The 20,107-nt window shown below is 41.9% G+C and overlaps 1 protein-coding gene across 1 annotated transcript; it reads right to left on the reverse strand.

The window, feature by feature from the left end:
• Positions 1-967: 967 nt before the first annotated feature.
• Positions 968-18,322, reverse strand: LOC113246125 (neuroblastoma breakpoint family member 6-like protein). Its single transcript, XM_026486609.4, has 8 exons — positions 18,120-18,322; positions 15,942-16,041; positions 14,072-14,307; positions 10,772-10,823; positions 9,692-9,855; positions 7,775-7,882; positions 6,877-6,996; positions 968-2,409 (listed from the first exon to the last, which is right to left on the reverse strand). The coding sequence occupies exons 1-8, from the start codon at positions 18,295-18,297 to the stop codon at positions 2,399-2,401; spliced, it is 969 nt and encodes a 322-aa protein (XP_026342394.3). The 5' UTR covers positions 18,298-18,322; the 3' UTR covers positions 968-2,398.
• Between the last annotated feature and the right edge of the window lie 1,785 nt (positions 18,323-20,107).

Raw genomic sequence — 20,107 nt, forward strand, 5'->3', positions numbered from 1 at the left:
TCCCCATTTCTCCTAAAACAGCTCCCACCATTTTAAATATCTCAACCAGAAAAACAGCTATGCTGACGCTATTTCATCAGTGGAAATTACAGAGAAGTCTCCTCGAGAGGAAGCATTTTGGAGTAGTTTCTGTACATGCTTATACATGGGGCATGTCCAAGTTTCCTACACACTTGGCTCTAGGAGTGTTTACTGAAGGTTTTCCTTCCCTTCTGACCACATTGTGCTGGAGAGTCAGCAGTAAATCTCTGGCAGCAAAACAGGGTCACAGTCAGTGCTGGGATTAAAAGCAAACTAAAAGACGAGTCAGTACCGGTCAAGATAGATGCCACGCACTACAGTTTTGGAGTCGAGGTTACTGCTGCCACGACACATCTGCTGGCAGATGCTGTATCTCCTTTAATATTTTCGACATAAAAATGTTCACAGTATTTTGTTGCTTTGTTCTTGGACAGCTTGCTTCTTGAGAGCATGCAATAAGAAACACAAATACTTACGTATTGTTCTTTCCAAAAATGTTGTTTGATCAGAAGATAAGATCTTGAACAAGATAACTAGCCTGTCCTCTTCAAAAATGTAATGCCATCAAAAACAACAAAAACAAAGATATCACGATAGAGTTCCAGGTAATAAGGACTGAAGTGCAATTTAGGGACTTCAATTAGAGCCTGGGGAAATATCAGTATCACAACACATACTCCTAATCCTTAATCTCTCATATATATATGATATAGACACAAATATTAAATGCATCTATATCTTTATACATACATGTGTATATAAATAGGACATTTTTTAAACAATGGGAACATTTATGCAGCATATATTAGATAATGTTATTGATTTAATATTGTCCTTAGATTTGATAATTGAATTGTATTATGGCTATATAGGATAATGCCCTTAATATTAGGAAATACATACTGAAGTATTTAGGGGTGAAGTGGGCTTGCATTTACTAAGTAATTGGAATGCAGGTGTGGGTCTCTGTAGACAGAGAAAAGGAGCAAATGAACATTTAATTGTTGAATTCAGATGAACAGAATAAAGGTGATAATTGTATTCTTCCAACTTTTCTGTAGGTTTGAAATGTTTCAAAGTAAATAATTTTGAGGGAAATTGATTATAAAATATGAAAGACTGAACAGCTATCTGAGTCCTGGACTAAAAATTGGCTCTCTATGGGTCTCCACCTTGCAGGAGGGTATGGCAGTCCTCAATACTGACCACCAGTACAAGAATATAAGTCACTAGTTTGCTGTACCCACCCATCAAAAGGATCTTTCCTGCCATCCAGGATTTGTCCTCCTTTCATTAATCAGCCTTCAAGCCTGGAAATCTGGTAAGTTTGAGGCTACTTTATATGTTTCAGAGCTTCAGAATAAGATGTCTGGTTTTTATATTTAATTGCAAAAGACAAATCAATGGGTACTTATTTTCAGGGAAAAAAAAATCCAAATGAGAGAGGAGTTATCTGAAACTTATCAGTTCCTGTAGATATACTATTTCTTCCTGTGTATTCTAAACAGAGACCTCTAGAATGCAACTTTTGCTAGACCTATACAGGAAGTACAAGAGTGAACAAAAACTCTCATGATCTTTCTCTGGCAGTGATTCTATCATCCTTTCTTTGGGTCGCCCACAGGTAGACGTGTATGAGACTGCTGCTCTGCTTACAGATCCCTGTGAAGGTAGAGATTTTGCCTGAGTTATCTCAGTTCCCAGAGTGTGGACACAGTGTCAGTTTTGTATCTAATACCAGGTGCTCGATAACATTTAATTTCGGAATGAAGTGATGCACCCAGACTTGGTTGCTGTCACTCTGGGATATAAATATAGTGGACATATTGTTTGACTTCCCTGTTGTTAGCTGGAGAGAGAAAGTTTTGTAATTTTGATTTGTTAAAAAAAAATGACAGGCAAGAGAATGTATATAAAATAAACTCCGTCCTTTAAGATTTCTCATCTTTCATCCTTCAAGGAAATGGACATGTGCTGAAGAGCTGATGAACAGTCTGCAATGACATTATTCTGATTTATTCTTGACCCGAGTCCTTGACATTTTTTTTTCCAGCTGCTGCTGACTCCAGTTATCCACAGGATGGGTTTGGCAAGAGAAAAGGATTAGGCATCTCAAGATCATTTGTGCGAATCTAGGTATTGGTGTCTCTTACATAGTTGTCAGATTTGCAGGCTGAAGAGCTGTGATTTCTGCAATCAGACTATCCATTTGGAGTAAAAATCTAGAGTGGCTGTGAAATTTGACTCTTAGAGATGAAGCCTTTCTTGCCTTCAGATTTGGTAATTTCACTGTTTTGTTGTTTTAGTTTTTTTCATCGATGGGGGAACCATTTATGACTAAGCTTTGTTGAAATAAGAACTTTTCATATTTCCACTGTTAGTTCTTACCTGAAATAGAAGAGAAAAAAAAAACTAAATTAAATGAGAATCTTCTATTTGTTCTGCTGATACCTGAGGCTGAAGTGACAGCTAAGGAAGAAAAGAGGCCGAGTGCAACCTGAAAAGTAGATAAGTCATGGTGGTGAAATACAATCTGGAAGGAGTTACACTAGCATATTAGAGGGAAAGTCCTCTGAAATATACCATGTGCCCTGTGGTGTGAAATACAGGGCCCCACTACCTCATAACGCTAATAGCGTGCTTAAAGCTGCTCCAAGTGGGTAAGCCAGATCCCTACCACCTCCTCCCTCAGGATCAGTTTACTCTACATTCTACTCTTCTGGAAAAAAATGAAGGCCTTTCACACCTCCCAGGAGGTGTGCCTTGCTTCAAACGTGCACATTCAGAAAGTCTGTTCTAGAAATGAGAGCATATTGTGCATGGAAATACATGTCCTATTTTATTTATTTATTTATTTTTCTAATAGGAGGGTGGTGCCAAGGGAAGAGTCCTAGCCTAGAGTGTGAAAACCAGCAGGGTCGTTAGACACCATCTGTAATATTGTGATTTATAATAAGAAATGTAAATTTGGTCTTTGTTCCAGTTTCTGGCAGAATTCCTAAAATGCTTGGGATTGGTCTTTGTTACGTTAATGAGGCAACTGCTGGAAAGTCCTGGAAGAATGGAAGGTGATTACCCAGGGAACCAACCATATGATTTGGAGGGTTGGAACTTTTAGTCTTATCCCCCTGACCTCTGAGGATGAGAGAGGGGTTGAAGTTGACTTCAGTCATCAACTGCCAATGATTTATTCAATCATGCCTATGTAAAGAAGCCTCCATCAAAAACCCGAAAGATGGGGGGTTCAGAGAGCTTCTGGGTTGGTGAACACATAGAGGTGCTGGGAGAGTAGAGCTCCCAGACAAAGCATGGAGGCTCTGCACCCTTTCCCCATCACTTGCCCTATGCATCTCTTCCTCTGGCTGTTCCTGAGTTTTATCCTTTTAAAATAAACCAGTAATCAGGGCTCCTGGCTGGCTCAGTCAGTGGAGCATGTGACTCTTGATCCTGGGGTCATGAGTTCCAGCCCCACACTGGGTGCAGAGATCACAGACATACATACATATATACATGAAAAAAAAAATAAACCAGTAATCTAGTATGTAAAATGTTTCTTTGAGTTCTGTAAGCCACTCTAGCAAATTAATTAAACCCTCATGGGGGGGGGGGGTTCTCAAGAAACTCTGATTACAAAGTCAGAAATACAGGTGACAACCTGGATTTTCTACTAGCATCTGAAGTGGGGGCCAGGGTGGGGCCAGTCTCACAGGACTGAACCCTTAACCTGTGGAATCTAATGCTGTCTTCTACTAGGTGAACCTAGTAGGTAGTGTCAGAATTGATTTGAATTGATTTGAATCACCACACCATCCAGGTGGTGTCCAAAAATTTGCTTGTTGGTGTGGGAAACACCCCCTCCCCAAGTTGGAATTGGTACCGTAATCTATTTACCATTCAAACACAGTTCCATCTTTGGCCATGAGGAAACAGTGGTATCTAGAGGCCAAGTATTAACTAAAGCCACAAGACTTATAAATGAAAATACTGAGATTAAAATCCACGCCTTGAGCCTTTTCACTATGTCACAAAGTTTAAGACAAGGGAGAGAAAAGGCTCCAGTCTGGAGGAAGCCAACAGGCTCCACAGTGTATTGGGTGCCTTGGCTGGGGCAGGAGTTGACTTTATAGAAAGTCTCTTTTAAGTATTCTTCTTAAGAGATTACAGACAAAGAGAGGAATCATCAGAAAGAGAAAAAAGAAAATTAGCAAATTAAGAGCAAAGTTAAACCTTGGACTGATCCATTTACACCCTTTAGAGACTGATATCCTATAACGTTAATTCTGCATCAGGTTGTTAGAGCAGGCAGTCAGGTTCTGACAGGATACCTGGAGGCTAACAATGAGGAAGTCGTGGGCAGCTGAGAAGTCAGAGGCCTGTCTCTGGCAGCCTGCCAAAAGAAGCCGGATCAAACCAGATCAGCCAAGATGGCAGATGCCATCACATGAACCCCCAACCAAATTAGGAAGAAAAAGCCGAAACCCTGCTTCCCGCCCCCTAGTTAACAACTGTGAATGTAAGAAACCCAACCCCCAGGGGACGCTGCTCTACCTCTCTCTTGAGCTTGCCTGCTCTGATATCTCAAGAGTGTACTTTTTGCTTTAACAAACTTTACTCCTTCTTTACTTATCCACTGGGCTGCGTGTCTGTCTTTGAATTTCTTCTCATGGTAAGACCAAGAACCTTCAGTAACTCCTTCCAGTCTGGCGGGGTGGAAGCACCAGGGCTGGAGGTCCCTCCAGGTCACATGGCAACACAGTTGCTACTTGGGAACATTTGTAGGAATATTTCCACTAGATCGAGTAACAGAGTTCCTAAGTGAAAACTGAAAAAATAATTTCTCATTCCTAGGTGTTCCTTATCACCTAATTCTATCCAAACTACTTCTTAGAGAAAGATTTTATTTTTAAGTATAGGGAAGGCAAGTATAAATATAAATTTGTTCCCTAAAGTTTTAGTGTTATATTCTCTTTAGGACACTAAGATCTAAAAGCTTTTGAAGGTATCATAGATTTGGTGTAAAGATTATTTTCAAGTTAAAACATCTAAAATCTTATCTGAATTTGCTTTATCTGCTCCAGATAGACTGATTATAGATCTAATCCATCCATCTATCTTTTCTTTTCTCTTTCCAGCTATACAAATAAGACTGTTGAGAGAGGAATGCAAATCCCATCAATGGCTAGTGTTGGCCTTTCCTAAGTAACCGCACGTTTGGGATCCTTCTGTATTGGTGAGCTGAGATCTTAGTAGATCGATGGTCCTTCTCACTGGTAGCCTCATATTTGAATCACCTAGGAGCTTTTAAAAACTAATACCCCAAACACATGTGAAACCATTTTAATCAGAATCTCTAGCTGTGATATCTAGGCATTTGTGTTAGGCAAGACCTTACCAGGTTCTTATAATGACAGCGTGATTTAAAGCTACTTAGGAGACCTGACCTATTTCCCATGGTTCTCTGTTTCTCTCTAGCTGTCCCACCATGGGCTTCTAAACCTAAAGATTTTAATCTTCCTTCTTATGATCTGAGGTGAATCTCTCTTTCTCAATTGGATTTCCAAGGCAAGGATTTCCTTCTGTTTATCTAGCTGGGTCTTTACCAAGTTCACCTCTAGATTTGCTTTTCCTAAAGCTAATTCACCACAAAGATGTCCTCAAGTCAAGTAGCTGGGCTTTCCTATGCCTATACCTGTCAATCATGGATAATGATTTACAGGTAGGGTCACTGGGTGCTGTGGGACTGATATAAATTCCCAGGTCCTTCCATTCTCTGAGCCACCAGGCAACTGGTTCCACTAATCTGAGGACAGTCCTATTTAGAAGAGTCCTTGGGAAAAAAAACAACATAAGTACAAGAAGGTAAAAGGAGGGGTGCCTGTGTGGCTCAGTTGGTTAAGTCAGTTAAGTGTCTGCTTTCAGCTCAGGTCATGATCTCAGGGTCCTGGAATCAAGCCTCAGGTGGGGCTCCCTGCTCAGTGGGGAGTCTGTTTTTCCCTCTCCCTCTGCCCCCCCCTCCTGCCTGTGCTCTCTCTCTCAAATAAATAAATAAAATCTTAAAAAAAAAAAAAAGAAGGTAAAAGGAATCTTAGGTGACCTTCCTTACCTGGCACCTACAAGATCAGGCAAGGATGTCTATTGGGGTGGGCATTGCACACAGCAAAAACTCAGTAAATACTGAGTCTGGTATATAGGAGATAGGCTGAAGATATTTTGCAGGTTTGTAAATATTTTTACCAATCTGAAGGTAATTTGGTTTGGTTTGGCTTTTTTCAATAGTAAGAGTTGGGAACCATAAGGTGACTGGAATATTACAGTTTGAGTGCAATAAATTTGTATTTTGCCAAGGATCAATATAAGCTATACTTATTTCAATTTTTTAGTACTTTATTTTCACCAGTTTTTGAAAATTGGGGTTTTACTCCTTTTAAGCTCATGGTACCTCTTCTGGTCCTCACATTTCCTCAAAGACTACTGACCCAGAATTTAAATTCTATTTGCTTGTTCTTTCCGCATTCAAAGACAGCGTTTATCTAATCTTGGCAAATTTTACTCAATTGAAATAATTGTTCTCTCATGTCTTTTCACCTTTGAGGATTGTGCTTTTCAGGCTTGCATTAGTGAGGTGTGGTTTGTACCTAATGGTGGGTTTCCCAGACGTACCCCTTCCTGGAGCCTGGAGTCTGGGCACCTGTGGAGGGAGCACCTAGGAGGTAGCCCTCTCTAGATTGAGAATTATGAGTCGTGAGGCTTTGGGTAGCTGTGGCCTCCCCATCACCTTTTGTTTTTATAGCTGGGTACGGCAGGAGAAAAGGCGGCTCTGAGCGCGACCCTCTCTTGGGGGTTTTGATCACTTACCTCTGGAAATACGATTCAGGTGAGCCAGGAGGCTCAGACTTCCTTCCCTGATGCCTCTGTTTTCATTGAACCGCTGGGCGACAGACTCCACGCTCTGCCTGTTGAGGTTAGATGTGCATCCTAGTCCAGGAAATAATGACAGTTTAGGCAAGTTAAACACATTCACTTGAGATAATGCTTTCTGCAATTCCTTTTCCCCTTCTTTCTCAGCCCAGAAACCTTGGGGACTCAAAGGTCGGGACTTCGATGTAATGGGACGGAAGCTTAATTTTCACAAGGCCATTAACAAATGCCAGCTCATTCATTAATATTATCACACCGAATGGCTGAAATTATGAAGGAGACTTTTCTCATGAAAGAGCTGCTGCTTTGGTGTGGAAAGAGGCCAAGACACTGCTCTGGCCCAGTCCAAGACTGAGGAATGATGGCCTCTGTGTGAGTGCAATCCAAGAGGAGGATGCGGGGAGAAGAACAACACTGGGGACAATGAAGAGTAACCAAGACATTAGAGAGGGGGATGAGGATGGCAGCAGCAGAGACCCTCACTCTGCTGAATGCGGTACTCAGCAACCCAAGTTCTACCGAATGACTGCCACGTGAGAGGAGAGGAGCCGCAGAAAGTATATAGAAGAGGAGTCACAAGAAGAGTTTTGGAGGTCAGACAACTTGAAGACGGAGGGATAGCTCAGCCTTGGGGCAAATCTCTATCTGAACTTATTTACTCATCTAAAAAGTAGGAGTATTCATACCTGCCCTATTCTCCCTAGTTGGGCCATTTGTAAGAGTAAGGAAAGTAAGGTTTATCAAGTTCTTGAAATCTTATGAAGCCCTGAAACACAGGACAAGTCCTTAGAAAGATACATATTGCCAGAAGCAGGCAGACCTGGGCTGCCCCTACCGTTTCCTTGGTCAGAAATGCTGAGATGATGTTCCAGCTTTTCTTGAAGGCAGTCATTGATGAAAAGAATTTCCTTCAGGTGCTGCTGCAGGTTCTGGATCTCATCTTCTGCAGCCGTTCCACCAGCACAGGGAATGAGGTAGGAGATGGAGAATCCTTATCACTAATGGGGTGGCCAAGGGCCTCTCAGCAAGATCCCTGCCTTTCACCATTTTTCTGCCAACTTCCTCTTTCATCAGGGAACACCAGGGAACTTCCTTTAAGAGCCCTTAAAGGCCTTCAAACAAAGCATGGTCCAGTGCTAAGCAAACTCCACAGGACCACCTCTCACACAAGGATGTGGGAAGTATAAAGGAGGTTGACACAAGGCAGGGAAAACATCAAATAAGGCTTCTGAGAAGGGCTTATCTAGTTCTGGGAGAGATGTGGCCACTTCTTATGTAAGACTTTCAGGTACTAATAAATGTCTCTACTAAATACCTCTCCCACATGATTTATGACTGAACATCTTTAATAGATGACAAAGACCTCCTTCTACATCTCAAGGTGAAATGGGAAATAGGAATGAGGAAGCCTTTGTAAGGGGACTGCCTGGGTAATAAAAGGCACACACCATTGGCGAAAAGACAAAACCTGAGGTGGCTTATATCACTATTAAAAAACTCAGCTAACACTGAGTGGATTAAGAGTCTCTTTCTCAGGATGCCTGGGTGGCTCAGTTGATTGAGCATCTGACTCTTGATTTCCACTCAGGTCATGATCTTAAGTTGTGAGATCGAGCCCCGCATCAGGCTCTGTGGTCAGCGCAAAGTCTGTTTGTCCTGCCCCCTCTGCTCCTCTGCCTGTTTTCTCTCTCTCTCAAATAAATAAATAAATAAAATATTTTTTTTTAAAAAAGTCTATTTTCATGCCTATGAGAGGACGTAAAACATATAATTCTCTAACAATTCAAACTTTGATCCCCAAAGGAAAGTCAAACAGTCAAAAAAGGGAAAAGAGATGAAGGTTGAGGTTTTAATCTACACACACACACACACACACACACACACACACACACACACACACACCAGTGAGGCTGCTACCCCCCTAGGGGCTCTTACATACCTGGAGGAGCTACACTGGCTAGTTTGGGGTTCTTAGGAAAGGGGCATGCTAGCGGCATGGCTGCTCGATTAGGCCTTTTTTCCAGTAGACAGGCTGGTTGTTGGTTTAGATTAGATTATAGCGCTGAGACTAAACCCACAGACATTTTTTAAAAATAGTGTCACACAAAGGATGGGAACCCTAGTATTTACCCAAGGGTTGCCAAGAGCTGAGCCTTGTCCTTAGGGAAACCACCTGATGTTCTGGTAGTAAGACGGAACCTTATAAGGAAGCAAGTCATCTGTAGAGGAGATGAAGACTGGAGACTGGAACCATGATACTGCACCTCCAAAAATATGGGCAAGACTGCTAGTATATCTCAGGCAGTTAGAAAAGTTTAAGGGACACTGTTCAGGAACTATAATTAGCAAGAACATTCCCAGAAAGCTAAGATGCTTCATCTTAGAGGAGGCCTATTAGATTCTGTACACACGCTGAAGTGGTAGCAGTCTGCCACGGTCCCTTCACTCTCAATCTGGCTTGCCTCGAGTCCATCAGCTTGCACATGCCAGTGGGGGCCAGAGTGACTGAGGTGAGGTGTGGGCCAGGAACAATGCAAATTACCTGACCCACCAGGGACCTGTACTTGAAACTTGGTCCCAGAGCTGTGTTCAGGCTCATCACTTTTTCAAGGTTAATCTTTAGGGCCTGCCTGCCGAGATGATCTCATTCAGCCTAGGCAGAGGCGGTTAGTATGTAGAAGCTACTGGAGCTTTATTCTCCATTCTTCCGGTGTTGTTGGAGTTTTGTTCTCTTTATAATGGGAGTACTCACTGGTGACTTCCACAGCAGAGCTGGCTTCCTGCACATCAGAGGGGAAGGCACTGCTGCTGGGAGGCTGGTGAGAGTCACAGTGACTGGAATGAGTCAAATACCGTTCATCTAGTGAGTCTTCCGGGACTTCATTCACTTCTTCCTCCTGGAGCTCCCTGCTGAGCCTGGGATAGGGGCAAGGAAGGCGGTAAGACAGGAGATTAAACTAAGGCAACCTGGAACCACAGTTTTACAGCAGCTGGTCCTATCTGAAGCTCCTGGAAGATACGCCAGAAACCAAAGAGGCCAACTGGATGAGAAAGAAAACATAACAATCCACTTCTGACCGGGGTTACTGTGCCTAGAGTTGGGTAGAAGGGAGCAGCAGGTGTTCAGTGTGCTGACTGCATAACATGTGGATGAGGAAGTAGACTCGACTACTCTCAAATACACGTATGACACACAGAGACCTAGGATAGCAGTTTTAAAATGCTGTGGACAACTTTTGTTTAATACAATATGAAGTGGGCCACTGAATACTGGCTCCTGAGACGTGGTTTTTTGTTTTTTTTCACCATACAGGTTTTTAGAATACAGACACCAGGAATCTCTGGCCTTTATGTCAGACTGACTCTAGCTAACTAAACTTGATGAATTACTAGGAAACGGTAATCAATACAAGAACTCACAGAGAACAGACAATATTGATTGTTTAAAAGGACAGACACATCATTGTATGATGAATGAATGAAAAAGGTACAATCGGGGGCACCTGGGTGGTTCAGTTGGTTAAGCAGCTGCCTTCAGCTCAGGTCATGATCCTGGAGTCCCAGGATAGAGTCCCACAGCCGGCTCCTTGCTCAGCAGGGAGTCTGCTTCTCCCTCTGACACTCCCCCCTCTCATGCTTTCAATCTCTCTTTCTCTCATTCTCTCTCAAATAAATAAGATCTTTTTTAAAAAATTTAAAAAAAAAGAAATAGGTACAATCAGTAGTTTCTGAGTTTTTTCCTGGAACTGGGACTTTGGCGTCTTGGTCCTTGCTTCTGGAATCTTCTCTAGACCTCACCATTCCATTACCAGCCCTTTCATCATTCAGTTACCTGGGTGCTAGTGGCTCCTGTCCATCTTCATCCTTCTTATCATTGTGATTTTCTGTGAACCAAAAAATAGAAAGAGCTATTCAGAAATTGAGCAAGTCCCATTTCACACGTTACAAATATGAGGGCCTATATGATTTGAGACGTAATACTCTGCATGTTTGCTCGGAAGGCTCTGAGAGAGAGGGCTTAGGATGTCTTCAGAGAAGTAGCCTGGAAGGCTTTCCTGAGCAACACTGGCAGTGTGTTCCTGGTGTGGCAAATCATCACCATGACATCTGCTACCAAGTCAAGGCAAAAAAAGTTTAAAATGTCTTTTGTCCAGTGTTGCTTCTCCACCTGTAACCTTCATTTTTGCCACAAGGCTGGCCGGTGGCTAGACCATGGTTGTGTGTCCTAATAGGCTCTCATAAAGCACCCACTGCAGTCTCTGAGGAGCAAAAACTTTAGGAGAATCCACCTAACCCTTCTAACCAAATGACTGGAGAAAAGCACCTGTGCATGCCAGAGTGTGTGAAGAGAATCCTCCCTCTTTTTTCCCTCACCCACCTAGAGACCAGCACAGTTGCAGAACTGTATTGTCAAGGCAGCTGAATGGTGACCTAAACCACAAAAGAGAATCCAACTCTTTGATCAAAAGAACCAAGAAAAAGGGATCTCTTCCCTAAAAAATGTGAAGAGTGCTCCCTTTTATTTTCTATTTCTCAATTTTTTTGCCTCCTTGCTCTCCTCAAATTAGCCCCAGTCATGCAAAACTGCAACACAGTGTGAGAAAAGAAATCTCTGAGAACTCAATCTTTCTGAACAGAGGAACTTTTTGGAAAAGGGACCCTTGGGAACTTGAAAGTACGGAAGAAATACCAGAGAGGAGAGAGGCTGGAAAACTGTCTATAAGCTGACAAAAGTCCCAGGACTCATCGCCAAACCGAATATGTATGTAATAGACCCAACAAATCATGACAAAGGATTAGAGAACTGAATTACCACATAAACCACCACCCAGTCCAGACTAAACCTGAGTACCATATTTGCTGGACCAACCCAAACAGCAGCATATCAAAGGCACTGAACACTCACCTGACATTGGAACTACTGCCTACAGAAGGTGAGACAGAACTTGGGAGTCTGAACCTAATAGGATTAATTGCCTGCTAAAAAAATAATTTCCAGAGGGTTTTAACAGGACCCAGTGTCTTACGATATAACATTCAATCGTTAAATAAATGAATAAAAAGCATTTGACAGAATTCGACATCTATTGAAAATAAAACTCTCAGAAAATAAGGAATAAGAAGGAACTTCCTCAAAAAAAAAAAAAAAAAAAAGAAGGAACTTCCTCAGGTAAGTTGGAAACATTTCTTGGTTGGACCATGCCTACTCATGTTTGCATTAGGAGACATAATTTTTTTCCCTGTTGTCAGCAGTCACCATCATAAAACAAAAAACAAAAGGTTTGCTCATTCAAATATGAATAAAACAAAAAAATTAAAAAGGAAATGTCCTCAGCCTAATAAGGTACTATGATCATTAATTAGGAAACTCAGTATTATTTTAAGATTTATTTATTTGTTTGAGAGAGAGAGTGGGAGAGGGGCAGAGGGCGAGAACCCACACAGGGCTCAATCCCAGGACCCTGAGATCATGACCTGAGACAAAACCAAGAGTCAGACACTCAATCGACTGAGCCATTCAAGTGCCCCAGAAAACTCAGTATTATTAAAAATGTCAATTCTCCTCAAACTTTTCATAGATTCAAAGCAATGCCACTCAAAATCCCAAGAGGATTTTGTTGCTGTTGCTTTTTTTTTTTTTAAACAGATAATGGCAAGCCGATTGTAAAATTTATATGGAAAGGCAAAGGACCTGGTTTTAGGCAAAGAGTTCTTAGATATAACATAAAAGCATGATCCATAAGTTAGACTTCATTAAAATTAAGAAATTCTACTCTCTGAAAGACACTGTTAAGAGAATGAAAAGATAAGCCATAGTCCAGGAGAAAATATTTGTAAATTAAATAGCTCATAAAGGACTTGTATCCAGAAATGTAAAGAACCCTCAAAACTTGATAATAAGAAAACAAACAACTCAATTTTAAAATGACAAAATGTTCGACACTGGCTTCACCAAAGATATAAGGAGAGTCAATAGGCATATGAGAAGATCCTTAACATCATTAGTCATTAAGGAAGTGCAAATTAAAACCACAATGCATTCCCCTGCCCCCATACTTACTAAAACTGCTAAGACAAAAAGCAAAAAGAACAACAACCTGAAATTATCCAAAGTTGATATTGGGGAACAACGGAAACTTTCACACGTTGCCAGTGGGAATCTGAAATGGTATAGCCACACTGGAAAACAGTGTGGCAGTTTCTTCTAGGTTAAACATACACTTACCATGTGACCCAGCAATCCCTCTTCTATGTATTTACCCAAGGGAAGTGAAGTGAATAGAAAATGTATTTTCACATAAAAACCTGTATGTGAATCTTTATAGCTATTATTCATAATTGCCCTAAACTGGAAATAATCCAAGTATCCTTCGATGGGTAAATAGATACATAAAAGTGGTGTACCCATATAATGCAATAGTACTCAACAGTAGAAAAAGAAACAAACTACTGATACATTCAGGAGATGGTAAATCTGTAGGGACAGAAAACAGACCCAGTGGCTTCCAGAAACTGGGGCGGGAGACAATGATTGGCTACACAGAAGCACAAAGGAACTTTTAGTGGTGATGGAACTATTCTGTATCTTGATTGTGGTGGTGCTTACACCACTGTATATGCATTTCTCAAAGTTCACAGAACTGACACTACAATGGGCTGTTTTATTGTAAATCAATTATCCTTAAAAGGAGGAGGAAATTGTGGGGCCTTACCTTGGGCCCAGGTGAGTGCCCCTAGGTATTTCTACCTGATAGCATCACTATCAATAAGCTGACATCTTTTTTTTTTTAGATTTTATTTATTTATTTGACAGAGAGACAGCCAGCGAGAGAGGGAACACAAGCAGGGGGAGTGGGAGAGGAAGAAGCAGGCTCCCAGCGGAGGAGCCTGATGTGGGGCTCGATCCCATAACGCTGGGATCACGCATAACGCTGGGATCACGCATAACGCTGGGATCACGCATAACGCTGGGATCACGCCCTGAGCCGAAGGCAGACACTTAACGACTGAGCCACCCAGGCGCCCCAACAGCAGGACATCTTAGAGTCACTCTTAGAGTCGTGGAAGCATGGAGACTTACGTGGGGCTTTGGGAGGATCTAAGGGTCTCCCTAGCCTGTAAGCCAACTTACCAGTGGTGAGTTTGCTGGCAAGGTTCTCTGCCAGCTGGCTTCCTTGGGCCAGTTGTTCACAGAATCTCTGTCCCTGGTAGCGGGCAATGTCAGTGCTCCTGAGGAGGCCCTCAAAAGACTTGACCGTGCTCTTTGTATGCTGAATGAAAAGATAACAGACACCTTTCCCTTCCTGTATCCTCTGTCGTAAGTGGGTCAGTTCTCGCGCCTGAGCCTGAATTAGGGGATCATACTTCCTAAAGTAAGGGAAAAAAGCAAAATGTAATAGTGGATAGGTTATGGGAGTTTCAGCAGAGACATCTCGTAGAATGCCCCTAAGGAATTTCCCAATTTTTGAATTTTTACAGAAGTTGTATGACTTGCCTGTGACAGAGGGAATGAGGAAACAGCACTGGGTTTGTTTCTTTGTTTTTTATTAACTTTACTTTGAAATGATGCCCCTTCAGTTCCTCAGTTCAGCCCACCTCCATTTCCATGAAATATATATCATCAAGCATTATGCAGAAAGTGGCGTGCACACACGTACAAGCCAGTTATAGAAGTGTTGGATGGCTACACGTGGTGTTGACTCAAAGGATGAAAAGAAAAATCAATGAAAGGATCAAGGATAGCATTCTTTTCAGTGACATGAAAATAAGCCATCATTGGTAAGAAGACACTGAAGAGTAAATAAAGTTCTGAGTAACAGCAATTACATCACTCTAAGTGGGTTTTCACCATTTTCTAATGATTATACAAATATTTTGCATGGATTCCAATCTAAAATGTGAGCTCTCTGAGGCTAGAGACAGTACCACATATTATCCAACTTACAGTACCCAACAGAGAGCACACATGTAAGTAGGTATTCAGTTAATACTTAGAACCACATAATCCTAGAGCTGGATTAGACGTTTATAGTCATCTACCTCAGCCGATGCCTGAATCTCCTCCCTGCTGTCCTACTAAGTGATCTTCTACAGCCTGTCTCTCAGACTCTTCCACAGAGCTCCTATAAAGTGTCAGAGCTGGTGAAGGCATAGACTAGAGAGCAACAGAGGCTCCAGACCTAGGCTTCCTTCAGTCACGTATCTCTGCTTTAGATTTTACACATTTGAGCTTCTCAGATTTCATTTCAATAAAGGGTTAAAAGACATCTTGAATGCCACAATCTACCCTATATTTGAAGCCCTCTGAGGGGAGACAATGCTAGTCCTCAGCACATTCTTAATCTATTTTCCAGACAACAGTTGCTTGATTATCTGTCTACCTAATAGCCCTGCCAGTTAGTACTCCACATAGTATAAATTCAGAAAAAAAATTAAAGTTGAGAAGGAGAAACATTTTTATCATGAAGAGTCACTTTGAAAAGCTTGGAAAGTATCTCTTGTGGTAGAAAATGTTAGTCCATTAATGACAACTACCACACCTATCAAAAATAAAAGTATAATAATTACAGAAAATATCGTTGAGAGCTTCATATGTGTCAGAGATGGTTCTAACTTGTAATCATGCATTTAATCTTCATAACCTTCTGAGGGTTATGATACTGTTTGTATTTTCATTTTTCAGATGAAGTAGTTGAGGTAACGAAGATGCAGGAAAGTTAAGTAAATCTGCGCAAGGTCACGCAGCTAGAAGCCACATTGCTAGTGTTCCATCTCACGCATCTGTCTCCATTTTATTCATATGCTATTTAAGGGAGAACCCCAGAGACCTAACTACTCTACTACCCAATTCCCACAGCCCCGCCAGTTGTCTTTCTCTAGTTCTGTGCCTGCCATGTACTTTTCTATCCCTCTCCTTGGACAAATGCGCTCTTTATGCTAGCAGCCTGGGCTGCCCCACTTCAAATAGTAGTTCACACTTTCCCACACAGGTACCTCCTTACCCAAGCCTTGCAGCTGGTCTCATCTTCTCTGCCTGTTCCCTGTCAAACTGCACTTCCTCCTCCAGCACGGATTCGATGAGGCCTTTGTACTCTTCGTTCTCTGAGAAAATAGACACACCTGCCTCAGTGGAAAGCTGGACATACCGCTGTCAAGGACAAATATAACCCCATTACCAGGCTCCATGCTGGGATTTCCCGATCTCATTCCTCAATCTCCCAGACTACATGGCAGTTTAGAGATGAGGAAAGAGAAGCTCAGGACGCGTAACGTACTCAAAATGATTGAACTGGAAGAAGACAAGTCAGAATTCATATCCCCTGAGGTCTGACTCCAAATCTTGGGCCAGTTCACCAAGCCTCCTAGCCACTTAGGTAAACCATTAACCTGGGACATGAAGTAGTGATTTCATGTGTGTTGGGAAAGTTCCAAAGATTGTAGGACTGACAGTTCTCCCATGTTGAGAGTTTCAATAATCCCCCCAATATTTCAAAGATTTCCAAGTTTATCTGGACTCAACTGTGTAATATGTATACGGAGGGGAAGAAATCTGAAAGATGTATGTTCAAATGCTACCAGGTGTTGTGTTAGAGGGAGAACTAATACGTAGTGCTTCCATGGCATTGTTCTAGTAGATTTTCAAGAATTATTATCGTGTAATCATCACCATTAGCTGAAAAGGTAAATATTATTCTTACTACTATTACAGATGAGGAAACTGAGGTATAAAGAGGATAACTTGGATTTGAACCCAGAAGTCTGGCCCCAGGATACATGCTTTTAATCACTGCACTGTATTATCTTTACACTAAGATCTAGGGTGATACCTTTTTTCTTCTCTAGCTTCAAACAATGTGTCTTACAATTGTGATTTTAATGAGTGATGTAAAAAAAAAATCCTATATTTTTACACCCCAAAGCTCATCTTTTCCATCTTTAATAAGTAGGCTTTTTAACTTTCTTCTCCATGTCTAGTAAGCTGGATAGCAAATTTTATCCCCCATTGATTTATTGAAAAATAACTGTAAACATTTGAAAGCAAACTCTAATTCAATATCAGCAAGAATCCTCCTCTAATATTCCTGTCTCTCGTGTCCTCACTTCCATCATGGTTCCTTCCGTCACTACAGCTTCCCGCTGCTTCCCTGCTGGCCCCCATTACCAACAGGTTTGGGATTGTCCAAGGATTTCCAAATGTGAGAGCTGAGCATGGAGAAGGAAGGGCCAGCTCCTACACTGACCTGGTCTGCTGGACTGGAGGCCTCGCCCACTTAGAATCATTCTAATTTTGGCTACACGTCTCAAAGCCCAGATCGTGGACTAGCTTGCTGTCTCCAAAAGTTCATATTCAGGGAAAGATCAAAAAGGTGTTACAGAGTCTCTGATTTTCCTGGAAATACTTTCAATCTTGGAGTGTGAGGAACAACTTCTTAGAACTTGTATGGGGAAATAAATCGTGCTCGGGGCATCAGGACTTCCCTCAGTGTTGCTATCGAGGTTCTGTTCTCCAGATATCTTCGGTTCAGTTGGGAACAGACAACTCTGAGCTCCTATAAGGCAGGTAGAGAATACTAGTACTTGTTCAGTGCAGCTAACACAATGTTTTGCAAAGGGGTGCTCGGTAAAAGTCGGAATTGAATCCTGAGATATTTAAGCCAACTGTGATACTATATGTTTCTAGAAACTGACACATATTCCTGAGAAAGAAAAGATAGTTCAGTGTCTTAACCAGGGTTTTAGCCTCAATGCCTCCCTACCTCTCACAGTAAACTTTATTCCTTTGTGCCTCAGTGTTTCCATCTTCTGCAAATTGCAGGTAAAATACCCACTTCTAGGGGTGCCTGGGTAGCGCAGTGGTTAAGCATCTGCCTTTGGCTCAGGGTGTGATCCCAGCATTCTGGGTTCGAGCCCCACATCAGGCTCCTCCTCTAGGAGCCTGCTTCTTCCTCTCCCACTCCCCCTGCTTGTGTTCCCTCTCTCGCTGGCTGTCTCTCTCTGTCAAATAAATAAATAAAATCTTTAAAAAAAAAAATACCCACTTCTACTTTTCCAGGAGTATAGGCAGGATGAGATTTATTTTGATGGAGAGAGAAGAATAAAGTTTGGAGAGTGTTTAGTTTCTCATAGGGAAGATAGGCAATCATTTATCACTCTGGTGACTGTGAACCCACAGGGCTTACTGTATTTCTGCAGCTGGTTGGCCAGGACATAAGCAGTAGCCTTGGATGTGAGGAATTTCTCCATGAGGTCTTGGAAGTTCTGTTTGTTTTTTTCCAGCTGGGAGCACAAGTACCGGTTGGTTTCTAGGATGCTCATTTCTGTCCTCAGATCAGAGAAAGTAGTGAGAGATTCTGCCATACTGAACTTTGTGGTTGTAGAAGAAGTAGAGCCAGAACCTGGGAGCAGAAACCCAACAAATAATTAGAAACAAGTGAATAGATTATGGTGATGGCTGCGCTGCCTGGTAAATTACTAAAAATCACTGAACTGTACAATCCTAATAAGTGAGTTTTATAGTTTGTAAATTATACCTCGAAGTTTCCTTAAGTGGAAAAAAAATGGACTTAAACAGGTCTAAAGTATGCAGATGTAATTCATACTTACTTTGAGGCCAAACTTTGTCAGCATTCCACAACTGTAAGAATTCTTAACCACAAAAACAAGGCAGAAGATACCAGAACCCAGAGCCTAGGCACTGCCTTCAGCTCAGGCTCGGTTAGAGTGCCAGATGGAGCACCCAGCCTGCCAGGTAACTGTTTGGAGTCACAATAACAGAACTGGAAAGTGAGGGGTGTCATGGAATCTTAGGAGCCCCTGTCTTCCAGTTGCTGAGGCCAGGCTGATACACAAGTCACCTGTTCTGTAGTGAAGGTCACCACCTGTGGGGACCACCCCCTTCAGCAGCCACTCTCAGTATTTCTGTGCCCTTGTGCTGATACCACATCTCTTTCTAAAATTTAAGCATATTTTTGTTTATTCTTGTAAGTGCATAGAAAACATGAAGGAATCAATATTTTCCCAAATTCTTTCATTGTCTTAAGGACTGTCACGAAGTCACTTCACTTTTCCGTCAGGAAATATTTAAAACTTTTTGATAGTCTTGGTGTTATTCTTTGGTTCTCTAGTTTTATTCCACAACAGTTTAGTAATATAGGGAAAATTCTGAGTATAATATTCAATGTGTGAATAATTAATTTATAAAGATTTCTTTTTTTTTTAAAGATTTTATTTATTTGACAGAGAGAGACAGCCAGCGAGAGAGGGAACACAAGCAGGAGGAGTGGGAGAGGAAGAAGCAGGCTCCCAGTGGAGGAGCCCGATGTGGGGTTCGATCCCAGAATGCCGGGATCACGCCCTGAGCCGAAGGCAGGCACTTAACGACTGAGCCACCCAGGCGCCCCTAATTTGTAAAGATTTCTATCCTGTGTCTGAATTTTCTTCTTGCCATAGCCCAGGGTTATGTTTGCTTTTTTCCTTCATTGAGGAAGTATACTGGCTTTTCATTAAACTGGAAGCCAAGTTTGACATCCCTACTTCCTAGCCCCACCCTCCTCCTGTATGTGTGGATTGCTTTATGTTTTAATCTCTATACACATATTTTATGATTGTCACTTATGACATTCATTCTAGCTCCACAGGAAATCTTTCCCATTTGTCAAAGTCATTGAAAGAGTTTTTGTCTATGTCTTTGAATGCATGTAATGGCCACTTTGGGATGACTTATAAACTAATGTTATTCTTTTTTTTTTTTTTAAGATTGTTATTTATTTAGTTGACAGAGAGAGAGAGCACACGCAGGGGGAGTGGCAGGCAAAGGGAGAAGCAGACTCCCTGCTGAGCAAGGAGCCCAATGCAGGACTGGATCCCAGGGCCACGGGATCATGACCTGAGCCAAAGGCAGACACTTAAGCGACGGAGCCACCCAGGCGCCCCAAACTAATGCTATTCTTACATCCAGAGCAGCTTTTGTAGAACACTGATTGATAGTTTATGTTGAACCATATCCGCTAACTTGTGGTTGTTTTGTCAGAGCAAGGTAAAATCAAGGTCATGGGTCTATAATGGTTGGTGGTGATCCACAGCATTTCTGTGCAATGACATTTAATGACATAGAGGCTGAAGTTTTAAAGAGAGGCACAGTTAGGAGAGAAAGTGATCCTCTGACACC

Source organism: Ursus arctos, unplaced genomic scaffold (genome assembly GCF_023065955.2).
Source record: "Ursus arctos isolate Adak ecotype North America unplaced genomic scaffold, UrsArc2.0 scaffold_12, whole genome shotgun sequence".
NCBI lineage: Eukaryota > Metazoa > Chordata > Mammalia > Carnivora > Ursidae > Ursus > Ursus arctos.

What these genes read in the sequence shown, in the direction of transcription:
- LOC113246125 (XM_026486609.4), bottom strand. Translation starts at nt 18,297, where the DNA reads ATGGCAGAATCTCTCACTACTTTCTCTGATCTGAGGACAGAAATGAGC. An exon ending in CAGGAGCCACTAGCACCCAG is followed by an intron (nt 9,856 to 10,771) that starts GTAACTGAATGA and finishes CCCCTATCCCAG; the next exon opens with GCTCAGCAGGGAGCTCCAGG. An exon ending in CATTTCTGACCAAGGAAACG is followed by an intron (nt 6,997 to 7,774) that starts GTAGGGGCAGCC and finishes TTCCTGGACTAG; the next exon opens with GATGCACATCTAACCTCAAC.